General features: G+C 37.7%; 1 protein-coding gene across 1 annotated transcript in view; it reads right to left on the reverse strand.

Annotated features, from left to right (window-relative positions):
• hells (helicase, lymphoid specific) overlaps positions 1 to 19,373 on the reverse strand; it is a 31,725-nt gene extending 12,352 nt beyond the window's left edge. Inside the window, exons 1-15 of the mRNA XM_030156478.1 lie at positions 19,080 to 19,373; positions 18,438 to 18,529; positions 18,183 to 18,301; positions 16,611 to 16,733; positions 15,513 to 15,554; positions 13,396 to 13,423; positions 13,208 to 13,266; positions 13,082 to 13,123; positions 12,699 to 12,926; positions 7,168 to 7,350; positions 6,726 to 6,869; positions 3,803 to 3,999; positions 2,834 to 2,927; positions 649 to 810; positions 204 to 349 (exon numbers count right to left, since the gene is read on the reverse strand). Of these exons, the coding sequence (XP_030012338.1) occupies positions 204 to 349; positions 649 to 810; positions 2,834 to 2,927; positions 3,803 to 3,999; positions 6,726 to 6,869; positions 7,168 to 7,350; positions 12,699 to 12,926; positions 13,082 to 13,123; positions 13,208 to 13,266; positions 13,396 to 13,423; positions 15,513 to 15,554; positions 16,611 to 16,733; positions 18,183 to 18,301; positions 18,438 to 18,529; positions 19,080 to 19,087 (1,667 nt within the window). The 5' untranslated portion in view covers positions 19,088 to 19,373. The remainder of the gene's footprint in view (positions 1 to 203; positions 350 to 648; positions 811 to 2,833; positions 2,928 to 3,802; positions 4,000 to 6,725; positions 6,870 to 7,167; positions 7,351 to 12,698; positions 12,927 to 13,081; positions 13,124 to 13,207; positions 13,267 to 13,395; positions 13,424 to 15,512; positions 15,555 to 16,610; positions 16,734 to 18,182; positions 18,302 to 18,437; positions 18,530 to 19,079) is intronic.
• Between the last annotated feature and the right edge of the window lie 1,133 nt (positions 19,374 to 20,506).

Consider the following 20,506-nt stretch of genomic DNA (forward strand, 5'->3'; position numbering starts at 1 on the left):
ATAAAACTTCTGCAAAGGTGCATGCCAGCTTTTAAATGGAATTTGGGCAAATAAACATTTTACTCCAATATGTAGTTCTGAAAAAATACAAAGACTACTGTTTTGACAACATATAGCTTTGTATTTAAGGAGCTTATGTCTACAAGAGTCTGAATCAATGACGTCATATACTGGGTTGAGCAGGCAGTGCTCACAGTACACACCTCTCCCTCTCCTCCTGTTCCTTGCGGACTTTCTCCAGATATTTTTCCAAGCCATCAAGTGAATTTCCATCATTTTCACTGTAGTCCACCCACTTCCGACTCCTGCGTTTTGGCCTACCCTTGGACATTATGACTGGTTCCTCAGTCTACAAAAAACAAAAGAGAAAATCTACATCTCCTTTGATGCTTTTCCCACATAGAATTAAAATACTAAACATGGATGATTAAAAATAGTGGATTAAAAATTCTTAAAAACTAGCATTGAGGCTTTGTAAAGGAGAGATGCACTTGACATGTCTACACCTAAAACAGATCTTCTATTCTATGCAAAGCACCATTTATGAGATACCTAGAAATAGACAGTTTACATATGACCACCCAGTATCTCAATATTCTCTTTTGCCCATGTCCACGTCCTGACGGTATGAAAGAATACCAGTCTCACCTTTTCCTGTCCCAGCATCTTGCCAATGGTCTTGTTAACCACAGCGGTGTAAAAAGCTTCCTGTTTGGAGGTCAGGGGAGCATAAACAATGAGCTCCTTCTTTGGAGGAACCTCCAATGTCACATCTGACTTCAACCTTCTGAGCAGGAACGGGGTCAAAATCTGAAACAAGAACAGCATGTTTTTCATTGATTCGAGGTAAATTTAAGTGGGATGCCAACAGATTAAAAAAGTAAGAGGAAAAGAAGGATATGCAAACAAAACTTCAAACACCACCATCTACCATCATAATGCAAACAAATTACATTTTGAAAACATCATGAACCTATAGGTAGACATCAAATCACACTTTAACCTACCAGTATCCAGGTGAGCTTATTATGCACTTCATGTTATAAAAGGTGAGAATATTTTTCGCAATTTGTATTAGGTCAGAATTCTTTTTTTTTTTTTTTCTTTTTATGGGCTCAGCTGGCTGACAGGCAGCTGTCTGTACCGATAAGGCAGCAGCTGACACCAACTGTACTCCAGTACAGTACCGTTGGTGAGTACCAGTGGCGATTTCTCATAGACTGCAAGGGAAGCCCGGCTTCCCCTAAAATTACGAAAATTAAATGGTTAAATATGTACGGTTGTGTTGACATTTTATTGACTACAAATGTGTTACAACACGTTCATCTCAAAGATTAGTTCGTTCAGAATCAGCTTCATCACAAATCAAGGGACGCGAAGTTGTTCACTTCTCATACATTCCCGTTGCGCTGTTTTCTCATTCGATCTCTGCTCAGTGCATTTGTCCGTAGACGCTGGGCGTCTATGGGCTTCAATGGGACTGAGTGGAACAGTTTTTTTCATTGCCTCAAAACTGGACGGTAATTGGATAAATGCCACGATGTTGTCCCGCCCCCGGACGCTGGGCGTCTCTGGGGGTGAATGGAGCTGTGGGCGGAGCTCGGCCAGGCTGGATGCCAGAATCCCACGTGCTGATTGGAGGATCAGTTGAAAGGCTGAATCCCGTTTGATTGACAGCTATTTTGAGATCTACTCCTTCACTTGACACAGTTCAGTTTAATACCGTCGCGCACTCTGCTGTGAAATCAGAGAAACCACTAGGAAATTACTCGTTCATTTCTTGCACTGTAAATAAAACACACTCACTGTACTTCCTTGTTTCAATTTAACATAATTTCAAGGTTTTCTTGTTTCAGTTACATAATTTAATCATTTCTTGTTCGAGTTTAATATCGTTTTGTAGATAGTTAAATCAATCAAACTGTCAGCTAGGTCAGAGTGAAAGGAGCATCTCTTGTTTAAAAAGGCTGAAGTCCTACACTCGCAACACAATGGGCCAAGGCAATCTAAGCAGCCTAGCTCTGCTGGACATTGAGAGGACACTGGTCCAGTCCCTGGAAAAGACACCTACTTGGTACAATAAGGTCAATGACCATTTTCTTAAAAAGGAACGGAGGGCCGAATGTATGTTTAAATAACTCGACAAATTTTTTTTTTTTTTTTTTGATGTAAGCCGACAATGAGCTTCCCCTGTCTGAAAGATGAGCAGCTGCCACTGGTGAGTACAGTTGGTGAGAGGTCAGAATTCAAAAGTTGTTCATTTTTGCCAGGTTTTGAAAATTCTGACCCAGCCACTAAATAAGCACATTGTAAACAATGGAAAATTACTACACTAGCACCTTTCTCCCAAGTGCGTAAACAAGTGAGTAAATGCACATTGACACATTTTAGAACATCTGAACTAGCACAAAAAATAATTATTCATATTAATCAATGCTGCTGTTAATCATTGACATATGCCAGGCTGCAAAAATCAAAAGTAAGTTTGTATGTGGTATACTGAAATAAATGTGAGTGTTTTGCATCACAAAATATGGTTTATTTACATTACAAACATGGCATTTAAAGTGTTAAAAAATATGACAGTTATTGAGAATTTGGTGTTTTTATGCAAATTAAAACCAATAATTTTCTTCTCAAGTCAAGTCAAGCTCAAGTTTATGAAATACAACAAAAAAAGTTAACTTTCACTACAGTGCTGTGCAGATTATGCACTTTTGGTGGTTTGGTAGGGCCTCTCAGGGGATACTGGAGGGTTAAAATTCACTCACTCTGCATAAGAAATATTAAGATACTAAATTATGACTCTGAGGTGAGCTTTTGGAAGACTTACCTGGTGTAGCATGCTCAGGATGTTCTGCTCACGCTCAGCAGCCACCACACTCTCTGCTACACCCAGGGAATCTATGTCAAACCATGATTCAAAGCTGCACAACAGACATGTCATCCAAGGGGTTAAATACACAGTGAGTCATCTCTGATTGATTACAATGCTTTTGTACTTCAAAAATAGGCCTTGTCCACTGAGTAGCAAAGTCACACAGTAAAGTTCTGGTTCATGTTGGTGGTTAAATCATCTGCTGAGTTTAAGGAAAAGTTAGAAAGTAGCACATAAAGAGTAATCAGAGTAGTTTCACGAACACAACAAAAAACACAGACGTAAAAAAGTAGTTGTAGTGATAACAGATCAGGACCACGACTGCTACATCAAGTCGACTTGTTGACAAATAGTCGACAGCAAAATCAGTCAACTAATTTATTCATCGACAGGTCATTAGTGACATCATGCATTTTGTTTAAGGAAAAAGTTTATTTTATTGCAGATTGGAACTCTTGAGTATTTAGCTGTTTAACAAACTTTGTTAGGCACTGTAATTGTTATGCAAAAAATACATTTCTGTTTAAGGGAAAAAAGTATTTTATTGCTGATGCAATATTTGTCGAATATTGAATTGAATATTTGCTGAAAAAAAACTTATGCATTCAAGTTATGCATTCTAATTATTGTGAACCAAAGGCTCTTGTTAAAGGAAAGATTAATAATTCAGTTCATAATCTGACTAGTCGTTACAGTTGTCAGTGACTAGTCAACTACTGAAACAGTCATTATTTGCCCCTAATCAGGACAAGGTAATAGGTTATGGTCTGCATTGTGCACTATCTTCTATTAATGACACACTTTGGTTGCAATAACTCGTCTCTAAACTCATGAGCTGCTTCACTGGATGGAAACAAGGTACCAAGCATCCTGAACAGAACTGGATCAAAAACCTGAACTAATTCAGTCAGTAGCTATAGATACCTCTTCAGGTCATCGAACACCTCAGGCAATAGGAAGTTGAGCAGGGACCAGAGCTCAGCCAGATTGTTCTGCAGTGGTGTTCCTGTCAGCAGGAGCTTATTGTCGGTGGGCATCATCTTTAGCTCCCGCACCAACCGACAATTGAGGTTTTTGATCCTGTGGCCTTCATCCACTATAAGGTACTTCCACTGAAAACGCTGCAGAGAACATTCACATAAGTCATGAGAATTATGAGAATCATTTCTCTGGTCCATAGAATATCTGGTTGACTGACTGATACTACTTGCGGTGGACTGTGCTCAATTCATATGCTTTGCAATCAGAATGGTCTACCAGGGTCAGTTTTTTTTTTTCCCTTTTTTCTTTTTTTTTAAACAGGAAATATGCCAAGATGGTCAGGTTCAGATGCAATTTCATTCATGAACTTCATCCTATATTATTTCTATAACCAATTTTCATAGACTTCCTTTTATGTGAAGTTATCCCTTAATTCTTTTAACTGTTATCCTTTTACTTACTTACCATTTACTTTTATGTGATATAATAACGAGGAAATGTTGGCACTGTTGTTTTTTAAAAATGATACCATCTGTGATCCCACTGAACAGTATTTTAGATCACATGCCAAATTAAAATCAATCACAATCCAAGACAGAGACTGTGATCCTTTGGCTCACTACAGTGTTTTCTTTGGTCTATTCTGGGGTTTTGAGTCTCTTTCCTTTTCCTCCAATAAACATTTAAAGCTATACCTACCGATCTGGCATTTCACACAGCACTTAGTAAAAATCTGAATATGAACCACCTGCCTCCCCCTGCATGTGCTCTGACACTCTCCTCCCCTCATCTGATGCACACAGTGGAAGTGGAGGCGGAGGTCCGGTCCACTTCAGCGTGGCTGCGGACTCCTCCCTCAGTAATGACACACAACATCATCATCTACCTGCTGCGGCTCCTGTTTCATCAGTAGACCCTGTATTTAAGGGTCTGGTCTGTGCCGCGCTGGGTCAGTGTCATCACTGCACCTCATCACCAGGGCCATGAGGTGCCCAGGCAATGGGTACAGGCACTGAGAGCGCGCAGACTCCGTGAATTTTCCATGGACATTTGAGGTTTCATAGTCCATACATTTATCACCCTACATAATCCTACATTGTGTGACATCATGTACATGTACGAGTCCTGCGGTCATAAAAGCTGACCTTTGTGCAGACCTGTCTGTGGAGTCCAGAACACCAGACTCCTGGACTTTATCTCCATCCTTCATTCATCAGACTCTGACTGCTGCATTCGGGTTTTTCCCTTTGTTCTCCTTGGTTGTTGTTTCTGTTAATAAATCCGTTTTTCCCCTCATGTGCATTTGAATTCTATCCACTCAGATCCCTAGACAGGAGACTGTGGTCAGAGACAGGAGGAGCAGCAGGAGTGAAACGTCAGATTCAAAGGTATCCATATTGGATGCGGGACAGCAGTAATGGATGACTGACAGGAGGCTCAGCCAATTATTCTATTCGGACCAAATAAAATGATTGGTCAAATAAATAAATAAGAATTAAACATTTTTGAGTTTCAATACCTGGTGGATTTTTTTTACATTTTACTTTGACACACGCATTAGGAGCATTTTAAGATGACAAAAAAAAAAGGTGTAAAAATGCCACATCATACGGTATAGCTTTAATGGGTGGACATGAACGTGGTGCCAACATACCAATATGTTGCTGTGCATCTTGACAACCAGATGGACTCTATAGAGACAGAGTCGGCTATTTTTCCTAAGGTCATTTCCTCGCCTTGGGGCCTTTAATGTTTGCACTAAGACGCTGCGCCTGTTCTACCAGTTAGTGTTGGCAGGTTCTATGTGCTGTTCTAGGCTGTTTTCAACTGAGGAGGCAGTGTCAAACAAAAAGGACACAAGAGCACTGGATAAACTGGTAAAAAAAAAAAAAAAAAACTTGTTTGACATAACTTTGAATATAGTGAGAAACATCTTAGACAGTTTGGATCATATCATCTTCACTACATTCTATCCAATGAGAGAAGCAACTACAATGGATGACTAACATCACTACGATGACTGAACATTACAGAAGATCTTTCATCCTCATCGCATCACACTGTACAACATCTTAATTAATGGAAGACTGGAGGAGACAGAATACTCTGTAAATTTACTGGATGAATGCAGAGCTGAAATGAATAATGAACTTGAATCAATTAAAAAAAAAGATTCAATTACAATTTTCCTGAACCAAAGCTTTGTTTCCTTAATTTCGCTTATTATTGGTTCCACTGTTGTTTTCACACGGACACTTATTGTGATGCACATGATGCCAGGATCAACACAAAGGTGTATGTTAGTTCCATGTTCAGTTGTTAGTAAGTTGGATCCAAATGTGTTGAAGACTGCAGTGCACATATTGTTTGTAGATGTCATTTGACTCTGTTGTTGTTCTTTACATCTATAGATATTTTATAGATATACTTTTATATACTGTTGTTATGCTACACAGATTTTTATACATTTGACTTTTCTACTTTTTGTGGTTGTTTCAGATGGTTCTGGAAAAAAGGATAAGATGTTCACATTTTTACAATTTTTTTCATCTATTCAAATAATTCTTTAAGAAAATAATTGATAATTAATTGAAAAAAAAAAAGTGATAGCTGCAGCTCTAGAATAATGTCTTGATTTTGATTGGTCTTACTGTTGTGCACTCTTATTACCTTCAGAGTTTTGCATCACTTTTGCTTTGTCTGTCAAATCATTTTGTACACCACTGAATTATCATTTATTTATTTCCTGAATCACTTAGTCCTGGAGAGGGTAACAGGGGTGGCACCTATCCCAGCTACCACTAGGCAAAGACGGGGTTCACCCTGAACATGTTGTATTATGAAAGTAAAAGACAACCATGAGCACCTGTAGAAACTTTCTGTCAATCATGGAGATCTCAAATGAGGTGATGACCACAGGACACATGTTGAGGGACCCCTGAGTTCTGCGGATCTGCTTCAGCATCTTGGACCTCTCTTCTTGGGGGCCGTGGTAAAGCAGCACAGACACCTACAGCAGTCAGAAAAACACATGACACAGCTGAGAATGCTGACCAATATCATTTACATTTCAAACAACAGACATATTTTAAAACAACTGCACATGACTACATAAGCTTCCATGCAATTTGCCCTTCAATATTTTCACTATATATATTTTTATATCTCTCAGGAGTCCAGTGATACACAGAGTGCTGCTGCTCTGCTAAAACAACAGTCAACATATACAGTTCACTGTCCTTCTTTGGATTTATAAAGCTGTCTGAACTGAATCCATTGGCCTGGTGACAAGAGTTCTGAAATCTCACCTCTGGTGTAAAGCGCTTAAATTCACTGATCCAGTTGGGCAGAGTAGAGAGAGGGGCTACCACCAGGAAGGGGCCCATCACCTTCTTCTCTATCATCATGGCAATGTGGGCGATACACTGGATGGTTTTTCCAAGTCCCATCTCATCAGCCAGGATCCCATTGATGCCATTCTCCCACAACATCTGACAGCGCGCGCACACACACACACAACCATGGAATTCAACAGAGCACTTTATTACAGCATTACAATAAACCATTACGACACCTCATTACAGGGTTCCTTGATGAATTTTTTGAATGAATATCTTGTGTTGTTCTTTACCCATACTGACTTAAACAACCACTGGCAATGAAAAGCATCTACTGATGTAAAATGTTTAATAGCTGTTGGTCCACTGATCCTATCGGTACATGTAAATAACTGGTGTAAAATACAGTTTGTGATCTTTTCATGGTGATCAGATATGACCCATCTGGACGTTCAGAGGCTCCGTTGTGAATGTGGAAACACTGGCATCTTCTATAACATTAATTCACCAGTAAAACTCATGGAGTTTGAGAAGTAACAATGGATGGAGAAACTTGGTTTATTTTCAGTTCATGATACAGTACATTTTGGAGAAAGTCACTTTTTCTTCAGTTTTCTTCAGTTTTTTGATGTAATAACCTTTGAATTTCCTCTGAGCTTTTATGAACATCTACATGATCAGTGAATAAAAAAATAGGAAAATACCGGATTTTCACTGAAAAAAATGCATATACAGAGGGAAATGTAATGAATAGTGATAAATCACTTAAAGGTGAACTAGAGAGAAAACGTCATGTTGGAACTGCCACAAAAGAAATACTGGATCTTAATGGGTTAAAATTAATAGGGCTGTGACTTTAACACCCATAGACATATCTGAATATTTCTAAGCTTTTTTAACCTTATCCAGTGTGTTTGTGGTCCTACACCTTACGTTGATTTCATTTTTACACTGAGCTTGTCGATCAATTCTCTAAATTAGTTTGACTTTCTGACCATAAATATTATGCATTCCGATCTAATAACCCAGAAATGCTTAATCCATTCTTGAATCTTTAATATCATGAGGCAATCAAGAAGACAGTGAAGGGGGACTGTACGTAGTTGGAAAAAGTGTAAACGTATGGTGCTGTAGTACTTGGACATGAAAGACATAGTACTGACTCTTGATTATTAAAGATGTGCAAGCTGCCGACTCTAGTTTAATTAACAGTAATAACCACATTGCCAGGTATTCAGCCATTAATAAAAAGAACCTCAGTCAGTTAGAAAATTACAGGCTAAGCTCCAATCTTCCCTTTATTTCAAAAATCCTTGGAAAACAAATTTTAAAAAAAACAGCTGCCAAACGACTTTGAGGGAACTGAGAACAACAAAATTTTTGACAAATTTCGATTTGGTTTTTGCTACAAGCAAAGCAAAGACACAGAAACTAATGCTAATCTCACGGCTGCAGATAAGGGAGAACACTCCATTCTCATTATACTAGACTTGACACCACTAATTATACAGTTCTCCTGAACAGATACTTCTGTTATATGGAGTCCCACATGGCTCGGTCCTCAGACCAATCCTGTTCTCCTTAGGTTATGGCTCCCTTAGGCCATCTAATCAGCTGTTTCTATCATTATCTGTTATGTTCTTGTTATGCTGATGATACTCAGATATATCTTTCAGCTACAACCAATAACTTGACAAACTATCCACCATCCATAACTGAAAAAATTGGATATCCACCAATTTCCTCCACTAAAACAAAACAGAAATCCTCTTAATTGGACTGGAAAATTTTGCCACTTCTGTTGATAAGTTTTTTGGTTCCTTTCAGTCCAGCATCATACCCACAGCCACTAACCTCCACACACATTAACCAGTCTTCTATCCTTTCATCATTATTTTAACTCTTTCCCCGCCTTTGACAAGATATTCCGTCAACTGCTTCCCTGCCAATGACGTGATTTTCCGTCAATCTGTGTTTTCACTGTTACACAGTAGTTGGAGCTGTTGCGGATCATGTGAATTACTTTCCTTAGTCCGAAAACAAACCAAGAAGCAGCTTTTCCAGAAAAATGAAGGACCAGTTGTAAAGTTTTTGAACTGGAATCACCGGTATCCCATATTGTGAACGTATACAGCACCATTCAGCATATACAGCACCGAAAATTTCCCTGGTAATTGACCCTCCCCCGGCCCCGAATTTACCCCAAAGTTCCTGGTAGGGAGGTAGTACTTTCCAGATTACCAGGAGCTTTAAGGGGCGGGGCTGTGTGCTGAGTGGTGGACTAGACTCGCAGCATTTCCGCATTCTGTTCACCGCCAATATTTAACTCATTTAATTTCCACAAGCTTTGTATTTTGATAATTCGGAAAATGGACCAAAAGAGAAGCTACAACAAGTGGCCGGACGACGAGGAAATTCAGACGGACTTTGAATAACCAACACAAAACAAGCGAGTAAAAGCTGTCAGAGCCAAATATAAGACATGAGCCTAAAGAAATACGAGAAAAGCTGAAGAAATTTATGCAGGATTAAAAGAAACTAAAGGACCACAACGGTCGCAGTGGATCTGACTGTCGAACAAACCAATGGTATGTATATGACAGAAATGTTCACTGTTTAGTTCATTCCATGCTGTAACAGTATCAGCAGAACATCAGCTGTTTAGTCAGAAGTGAAGTCCGGTTAACCTAATACTAATGCTAATACTAACTAGTCAACAGTCTGACGCTAAACCTAAATCAGAGAACTGGATGTATTTGTGCTGTTGCTGTGAGCTGAACACTGATTTATTCTGTATGTTTTGTGATTTCACCTGAAATGGACCAGACGGACTCGCCTCTTTTTCCGAACCTGCGGCTCATTTGTGTCCTGGTTCATCATGTACTGCTGTTTACAACAGCCCAGGTCAGACATTTGACATGTCACAGCATACTAGAAGGAACCTGTTATCATGTGTTCTGTTATTCATTTTAGCATTTTTATTACTTTTCCTGTAGGAAAGCGAAAAAGGGACCGAGACCATGGAGTTCCAGACCGGCTGTCCTGGACTAGCTGGACCAGACCCTTGTCCAAAAGCCTGAACCTTTCACATTTGTTTATTTCCCTTTTAATCTCAAGGCACCTTTGTTTTGTTTCAATTTTTAATAAAAAAAAAAAAATCTAACCTAATACTGTCTGTTCATTTGCAAGGCATCAAAATATGAGTATAAGTACTTTTAAAGGTAATATGCAGTTGAATTAAATGCAGGTATTTGAGTAAATCTGTCTGACTTTAGGGTTGAACCTGGACTATATCTGTAAAACAATAGAAATGAAACAGAACCGTCCATCGCACATAGTTAGATGTGATTTAGTTTAAGGAATGAGAAGTTGAAAATACATGTTCTACCATTTTTAAATACAAATTAAGGATATGTAATGATGGTTAACTTCATTTAAAATGTATTCTAGATGGATTAAGTGATTCAACAACCAGTAAAATGTTAAACCCAACCCGTCCACTTAAAGTAGTGTGTCATTTTATTTAACGAGAGGTTAGTTTGTGAATGTACATGAACTGGACTACAGTTGCTATTACTGCTCCCAAATACATCATCAACCTGATTTGAATAAATTACCCTGAAATTTCGGGTGCGATGGAAACGCAGTTACCAGGAACTCTTTTACCCCAAAAAGTTCCTGGTAAATAAGTTCCTGGTAATAAAGTACATGGGCCTTTTGGTGGGAAAGGGCCTCTTATGTTGTCGACGCACAGATGCATATCATACAGTGTTCTTCCGACTCGGGTCACGGGGGCAGCAGCCTCAGCAGAGTAGCCCAGACAGCCCTCTCCCTAGCCACATCCACCAGCTCAGGGGAGATCCCGAGGCATTCCCTGGCCAGCCCAGAGATATAATCCCTCCAATGTGTCCTGGGTCAGTCTCCTCCATGCACAGATCCCCCAGTTTTAATATAACTGCATGGGCATCACTCATCTTACGTGGTCCACACATGCACAACTGATACCTGTCAGTGACTTACATTGGTATAAATTCTGCTGGCCCATCACGAAATTTTCAGGGATTCCGTGATACCATCAGAGATTTGAGGTAGGGAGCAGTCCCTTGCATTGCGGACTCCTCACAAAAACAACATGCCAACTTCTGTTGTCTTTTGTAGCTTTACCCAAAAATCGAGTTTTTAGAGGGGAGGGGAAAAAAAAAAAAAAAAAAAAAAAAAAATCGGGATTTTATTTCTGGCCAAAAATTGTGCAGCCCCAGTGTGGTGCATTTATGTGGTGCATCTTTTCTTACTGAATTGGCACCTCCCTTGCTTATAAGAAATACATAAAGCAGAATTAATGTCGTAAGCATCACTAGTACAGGTACCCTTTAACCAGAACAAGTCGTCAGGCTCACATTACCCCCATTCTCATATCCCTTGACTGTCTTCAAGTAAAATTTTGAATTTATTTCAAAATCCTGTTAATCAATGATCACATTTCTGACAACATCTGTGTCCATTATTGTGTATTCGTTGTCCTTGTTTGTCAAGGGTGTCAAACATATGGCCCATGGGCCAAAACCCACCCACAAAACGGACAAATCCAGCCCTTCAATGAAAAAATTACACTGAAGATATTAACAGTCAAAGGTTTAGAATTTGTTTTAGTTCATGGGCCACATAAAGCCCAAACAAACAGTGTTTGTAATATTGATAATTTATTTCCTGCTACTTTTTCTTACACTTGCATGCAGTAATTGTAACCATGCAAATTCCTCTGAGATTAATAAAGTATTCAGAATCTGAATCTGATCTCAAGTAAATTATAGCTGAACAACCTATAAATAATGACAACTCCAAATTTTTGTCTTTGTTTGATTACATTAACAAAATCACATTATGAAAATGTTTAAATTTACAAACTGCCCTTTAACAGAAAAGTGTGAATAACCTGAACAAATATGATCAACCTGAAACGTCTTTAGAAAAATAGGCCCAATATTAATACAACTCTGCCTGTTACTAAATGTTTTGTGCCTTTGAAGATCCACTGTGATCTGTAAGTTGCATTAATAAACTAGGACATAATATTGTTGACACTGCATTTATTTTTCTTAAGAATTTTCAGGTTGAACGTGGTTGTTCAAATTTTTTCACAGTAAAACAAAGAGATAAAGGTGATTATCAGAGTGGAAGTGAGAGTGAAACTGACACGCGTTACTGTTGCTCTCTGGGCAACACAGACACACAGGAGCAGTGAGCAACACAATCTCCATGCAGCAAAAAAGTTAATAATGCATCAGTTACATATTGACCGATATTGATATGCTATAATAGGGCCGCCGATCGGGCTCTAACCAGGACTGTAAACAATACAAGACTATCTTGTTTGCAACATCAAAATAGTACACACAACATACAAAATGACTGTATCATAATAGTGTAGACTGAGTTATTGTAAATATTAAATTTGTTGATTAAAATGATTAGGATCACAGTGGTTTTCAGACTCGACTTACCCTGAGCCATTCAATGCCCTCGATCTGGTACCACCTCATGATGCCTCCAGTGAACAACAGTGGCTGCTGAAGAGGCACTGGCTTCCCATTCACCTTCCTGTCTGGATGCAAAAGATGCTTGGCGTTGTCTCGTACCGTCTCAGACAAGCGATTCTTTATGTCTTGGTTGGAATCGCTCATTCTCTCAATATCCTCAGCTTCCAGTTTCCTCTGGGTCAAAGTCTCATTCTGAAATCAAACATTTCAGAAACTTATGGTCTCAGCTATACTTTGGTGCATCTTTATGTGTCTGTAACATAACTAATAACGTAAGTAATCTGTGAACATTAATAAAATAAAAAAAATTTAAAAAAAAACAACAGCAAACTAAAATCAATAATTACCGCTTCCTCAGTTTTTGCTTTCTTAGCCTGCGACATGATTTCCTAGAAGACAAAATAGCAGAACACAAAAGCATATCAGTAACTGACGAATCCAAGAGGGGGACGAAAAGTCAAATGACCCTTTACCTCTTTTGACATGACATCAGCAATTTTGTAGTCATCATCCCTCCTTCGCTTCTTTTTATCTATTTTGAAAGCAAAGCAAGCACAGACACTCGATAAAAAATGTCACGGCAGAATTTTTAAAACTTACAAAATATGGGACAGAGGACTGTTTGAGCTGGTGGTATATTCTGTCTTCTGTGCCCACTCACCTTTGTCAGGTGCTGTAGTGTCAATGTGCTGCATTTTAAAGGTAAAAACAAAGAAATGCACAGGAATATTTTAATGCAAAACAAGAATATTTCTTAAACACACAAACGAATCAGCATAGATTAAATATGACTGTCACAAACTATTGGTTCTGGCTAGGGTATTAACAAAAAAGCTGGTTTGTCGACGCATCGACATTTGTGGCACAAGTCAATGTTACTTTGGAGGAGTCGACTAGTCATGTGTTATTCTCTCTCTCCCTTCCATCACACAACAGCACGTGAGCCTTCATTCAGCGCATGTCGATACTCATTTTTCTACATGAAAACATGGAGCGCAAGGTAGTGATGCGCAGATCAGCGGACCCAGGTCGGGTTGGTGCAGGTCCAAAAAAATGTCACTTTATTTGCAGGGCAGGTGAAGTAATTCCACAAAAGCTGGTTGGAAAAAAAAAAAAAAAAAAAAACACGCATCACTAGTACAAGGCCAAGACTGAAGGAAGAAGACGACTTAGAGTAGGATTATTAAATTGATTATGATCTAGAAAAACTGGGCCGGATCTACTAAAGGTTTGTGTGAATTAAAACGTGTGCAAACTCATTGCACACGCAATAAAAAAAACGTACAAACAGATTTACTAACAGTGCGCACTAAGGGCTGCGTCTTTCAAAGGTGCAAAATAGCATATCTGCATCCAGTTAGTACTTTTGCCACAATGAATATGAAATATGGGGCGTTTACACGCAATTGTGCATGTGCTGGGAGGAGAATATATTAATTTAGCACACGCAAAGTGATCAAACCCGAAAGCAATTTTACTGATAGAAACTGCGTCTATATTTAACACGTCTCAAAAGGAGGTGCAAATGGTTTGGATGCATAATTGCGCACACATGGCTGCGGTTAGGAGACATCGAAATGATGAAACAAGATGCAGAGAACGCATTTTTCACCCTAGTGTGAACATTTTTGGAATGACGGATGCTTGTGTCTTGCAAGTTTTTTATTCTGCTCTTTACTGCACATTGTTAATGTTCCAGTGAATGTTAATACAAGTTGCTCATTGTTGAACGGCTGTGTGTCTGTGGTGTTCCTCCGCTGTTAATGTGATTATGTCATCACACGACTAGTCAACTCAACTTCGACTTTGTTGACAAATAAGTCAATCTGAAAAAACGTAAAGACACTAACGCCCTAGTTCTGGCAGATTAGTGATAACTGCTGATGGCCAAAATTACAATTCAACAGCAAACACTGATATTGAGAGAAAATATTAGCTCAAAAGACAATAATCGCTTCCATCTACTATATGTGTTTGGGTTAATTTGATATTCATTTATTCAGGTTAATTTTATGCAATACTGTATCTCTTTGACTTACAGGGTGGGGAAGCAAAATGTACAATGAACATTTAGTTGTTTTTTCTCAGCAGGCACTACGTCAATTGTTTTGAAACCAAACATATATTGATGTCATAATCATACCTAACACTGTTATCCATACCTTGTCAGAAACTTTTGCCCATATGAGTAATAAGGAAAGCAAACGTCAAAGAGTGTGTGGTTTGCCGAATGCACTCGTCACACCAAAGGAGATTTCAAAAATAGTTGGAGTGTCCATAAAGACTGTTTATAATGGAAAGAAGAGAATGACTATGAGCAAAACTATTAAGAGAAAGTCCGGAAGATACTATTAAAGAAGAATGGGAGAAGTTGTCACCCGAATATTTGAGAAACACTTGCGCAAGTTTCAGGAAGTGTGTGAAGGCAGTTATTGAGAAAGAAGGAGGACACATAGAATAAAAACATTTTCTATTATGTAAATTTTCTTGTGGCAAATAAATTCTCATGACTTTCAATAAACTAACTGGTCACACACTGTCTTTCAATCCCTGCCTCAAAATATTGTAAATTTTGCTTCCCCACCCTGTAGATGTTCAACAGTAGTGTTGTTACTGAATAATATTACAAATATGAAACAGTCCATTTCACACATGAGTGACTTTAAGCATTAGTTTTGTGTTTGAAATTTATATCAGCCAATTAATCATCAACTTTTTTCCTGCTCCAAACAATTATTATTATAGTGCCCTTTAAAGAAGATCCACCACCTCACTCACCTTCTTAGCTTTCTTTTCAAGTTTCTCTTTCTTGAGTTTCTCCTAAAAACAGAACAACATAATGTGAGATGTTAAGGCTGATTGAAGCAGCGCAGTGCCCACTTACTGACTGACATGTATGCATGTACAAAACTCAATTGCCAAAAAGTGGGACATGTAAATGAAACCAGACAGCAATAATTTGCAAATCCCATAAACCCATATTTCATTCATGACAAAACACAGATATTGTTGGAAAAAAAAAAAAAAAAGAAAATGTACCATTTTAAGGAAATATGGTAATTTTGAATTTGATGGCAGCAACACGTTAAAAAAGACCAGAAAACCATGTTGTCCTATATACAAACAGCAGTGCTAAAATTTTGGAGCTAATTGGGTTAATTGGCCTTAAATGTGAAACATGACTAGGTTAAAAAGAGCATCTTAGGCGCAAACCTGACTTTTGGCCCATATGTGACCTTGATGTTTTTATGACAGTAAACAGCACAATCAGATTTTCTCCAAATCAGACCCAGGTCATTTTAATATGTAATCCTAAATCAGATACATATCTGATGTTTTGCAATGGGACTTGAACAGTCATGTTGCATGTCATCTTTTACATCACTGAAATGTGACAGACATCACAATTCTGCCCTGGAGGAGGTGGGACCTGAAAAAGATTCATATCTACTTCCATATCCACTTCTGTGTGCTGAAATCATGTGATGTCATGTTGTCTTCTGAGCTTGGGGGTCACCTCAAGGCCATGAACCATTTACATATGAGTCTGATGGCAGTCACACTTAAATTATAATGTGAACAAACATTAATTTACATGAAATAACACCAAAAAAAAGGACTCAGTTCATTTAACACCATAACACAGATCAATTTAAAAGACAGACTAAGAACAATGAATTAAAATGAGCAACAGGACTGACTGTAAGCAATTTGGCATTTTAAAGTGCAGTTGTTGAGGTTGCAATAACAATTTTATAAACACAGGCATTGTCCAATAGAATCTCATTGTCTGTTATTTATTTGAGATAGTGATAGATACAGTTGCTTCATATTAAAGAAGTCCACAAAGCTACAAGGTATTCTTTTGCACTCTACCTCATTCTGTTGTTGTTCCATTTTCGTCAGCAGAAACTTAGAGTAGATGTTGCTCTTCTGGAGCAAATGCTGCAGCCTTTTGTAACGCAGTTCATGAGAATCCTTTTGCCAGGACTCCCGGGCCTAGTGGGCAGTGATGAAAATATGTGTAAATTACTAAGGAACCACTTGACATTCAACAAGATTTCATTACAAGCACCAATATTTCTCAGGGTATTTAGCATCAGTAGAAAAAATGTAACACATTATGAAAAAGCTATGAAAAAAAAGCTAAAATCCATGCATATTGAATATCTTACCACCATCATTCCTATAATGGTTTTGCCTAAATATAGTGCCATGGAACAATGAGCAAAACCTCAGTTACCCAGGTTTAATCATGATCTTAATTACTGAGCTGATTTGCATTTAACCCATAAACACCCAGTGCTCTTTTTGTGGAAGTTCTCAAATGAATTTCAGTCTATTTGACAATTTACCACCATTTCTTACAATAATATTATTCTCTGTATTTTGCATTTTTCAGTGAAAATCTGGTATTTTTCTATATTTAATTTACTGATCATGTACAAATCCATAAAAACTCAGATTAAAGTTGAGGATTGTTATATCAAAAACAGAGAAAACGGAAGAAAACATGACTTTTGCAAAGACAGCAATAATTAAATGTAAAACTAAGTGTCTCCATCCACTGTCATTGATCAAACTCCATGAGTTTTACTGTTCAATCAGATGATGACGGTGTTTCTGGGTTCACTACGGAGCCTCTGAGCGTCCAAAAAGGGTCATTTCTGATGACCATGAAAAGATGACAAACTGTATTTTATACTAATTACTTACATGTATTGATAGGATTAGTGGATCAACAGGTATTAAACATTTCAGATCAGTAGATGCTTTCAGCTGCCAGTGACTGTTTGCAGGGTTTCTGCAGGTATCAGCAAATCTGATTTAATGCTTTTTAATGCTCTTTTCAATGCCACTTTAAACAAATGTAATAATTTTATTTATTTATTTATTCACAACGATTTACCATCGACGGGCTTTAACCAGGTTCTCAATAGTTCCTCCTCCACTCACTTCTGCTGAAACGCTCACAGCACGTTGCATTCCAAGCGTCCAATGTTGCGACTTCGTGTACTGGCCGTAAACAATAGCCAATTAAAAGGTTCCGTCTGTCAATCATCACACTATACTTCCAATCAAAATATCAAATCAAAATAAATCGTGAATAACAATGTTTTTTTCTCCATCAAGTGTATTTAATTTTTTAATGCCTCTAGACATTGAGTGTAATGCTTTTTAACACCATTTAAGGCCTTAATTCTTGCAAAAAATATTTAACGACTTTTAATGCTTTTTAATGACCTGCAGAAACCCTGTGTTTGGGTCTTTGAGGGTTAAGCAGAGCTCAAGAGTACAGATAAAAAGTGCAAAAATTGTGTTACTGAAATGTTATGGAAAAGAGGATGAATTTTCTCGCCATCAAAAATGGTTTATCAAGTAAACATTAAGATAATTCTAATCAATATCATCAAATCAAGCGAATAAAGAAATTAATGAGCAACAAACCTTTTCTATCAATTCCTTTTCTTTCCTCTGTCCCTCCTCCATCAATTGCTTTTCTTCATCCTCCATTTCCTTGGTGATGACCACTTCAGACATTACACTGTCAGACTTCACATCAGCACCTTGAAAACAAACCACATCCATGTCCCAATAGTGACAAAAAAACAAAAAAAAACAAACACACCACACATACAATACAGACTCACAAAATGGTTGTGCAGCAGTATAATACATACTGTGTAGTTGTCTGTTACTAACCATGTGCAGTTTCCATGGTGGTACCAAGTGGCTCCTCAGACTCATCTGGTTTTGGGCAATGAGGAGATGCACTTCGAGTTTCTTCCTTCACACTGTCAGCATTGGGAAAACACAAAAGTAATGCAGAGATTCATGGACAAAAGAAACTCGGAACATTCTTGAATTACATCTGTGGCTAATCCGGACTTCTCAATTGTAAAACTACTTTATGATGTCCCAGCCCTTTATAAAACTGAATTCAAAATATTGAGATTGACTGAGAAATAAGAAAGAATAGCCTATGGCCCAGAGACAACCTGGGAGTTGTGTGTACAAGGTCAGTTATGCATTCAAAACCATTATTTGTATTACTTTGGTTTGGATTACACTTCCTTAAATGTCAGTTTAATTACATAATTTAACCATTAAGTCAAGAAAATAGATAAACTTTATTGTCACGGTCACAGGAACCATGAAAATCTGTTTAACAGCTCAGTTCTGTTTAGCAGCAAAAACATCACAAAAAGATGATTATATATGTGTGTGTAAGATATAAAGCTATCTAAAAATGCACACATTATGTACAATTACAGTATGTCTTTCACTGAAATTAAAGTCACTTAACTGAGAATATGTAAATAACAACATAAAAGTAATACTTACCAGCTCATATTTTGATCGGAGTTGACCAAACGGGGCCGAGTGCAGATTTCTAGATCACTAATATATATAAAAGTTATATTGGTGTACTAAATAGCAACTTATTCGAAGATGCACGAGGTTTTTCACAAACGTATTACTCAGAACTGTAAGTATCAAATTAAATAGGCTTAAGGCGGCTGCTGGGATTGTTTTGTAGGTGTCCAAGAATGCTGATAGTAAAATAAAATCAAAGTCTTTTTCAAGTACTACTAATAATACCGACTTGGATTCACGTGAACTCTGAGCGAACACGGCTGTACCTAAAAGCTGTTAAAATGCTCTTCCGTTAAATTCCTTTCAAAATAAAACAAGCATGCAGGCCGTTGCACTGTATTTTTGTAGCAGGGACGTAGATTTGTTTTATTTTGAAGGCAACACATTTAACTTCCTCAATTTCTATCAATCATTTTTGTTGCCCAACGAAAGTAGAATGGTTACTATGGGAGGGGTTTTTCCCCTTTCGCGCCAATTCGGACGACACCAATGTTTGTAAAAAAAATGGGGCGCAATAACTCGCATAAGGGTTGTGAATTAGTTGTATTTTGTGAGTAAGTATAAATAATAACGATAATAACAAATATATAAGTAGTAATAAACAAGTAAATTTGTTTTATTTGCCCATTACATATCAAATCAGTATAGAGCGGAAAACCACTTAACAGTACAATACCCCTTTCCACCGAAAACATGTGTCAAACCTAATCTGATATTTCCCGCTATTGAAATGTGACGGAATCGTTTCTCTGTGACCCATGTGATATTGTCCATTTCTTAACGTCATCAGACGTCACCTGAGGCCTATATCATAGACTCCTTCGGAGAAATTGCTGATAAATACATAAATTTAACATCCACAGGAAAATAAATTCATATAACAGAGTGGGTAATATAATTATATGATGTAATTATGATTTATAGAAAGAGCAGTTAATCACTGAGTCATACAGTGATATAAAAATTAATGAAGAGCTAAATTTTAGGCATATGTGAAGTGAGATGTTGTTCTTGGATTTAAAAATATTCACCTCTGGGATAATTTTAACGCATAAAGGCCTACACATATGTTGATATAAAATGTAAATAAATAATACATAAAATATAAAATAATAATAGTAATATAAAAGTTGATCCACTAACGTGATCAATACATGTAAATAATTGGTAAATGCAGTTTGTCACCTTTTCACAGTCATCAGATATGATCCATGTGGATGTTCAGAGGCTCTGAAGTGAACGTGGAGATGCCGTCATCTTCTACAACACTGATTCACCAGTAAAACCCATGTAGTCTGACAAATGACAGTGGTTGTTTTTACACTCAGTTATTGATTTCTTTGCTGAAAAAGTCACTTTTTCTTCAGTTTTCTCTGGTTTTGGATACAATAAAT

This window comes from Sphaeramia orbicularis, chromosome 15 (assembly GCF_902148855.1).
Source record: "Sphaeramia orbicularis chromosome 15, fSphaOr1.1, whole genome shotgun sequence".
Lineage (NCBI taxonomy): Eukaryota > Metazoa > Chordata > Actinopteri > Kurtiformes > Apogonidae > Sphaeramia > Sphaeramia orbicularis.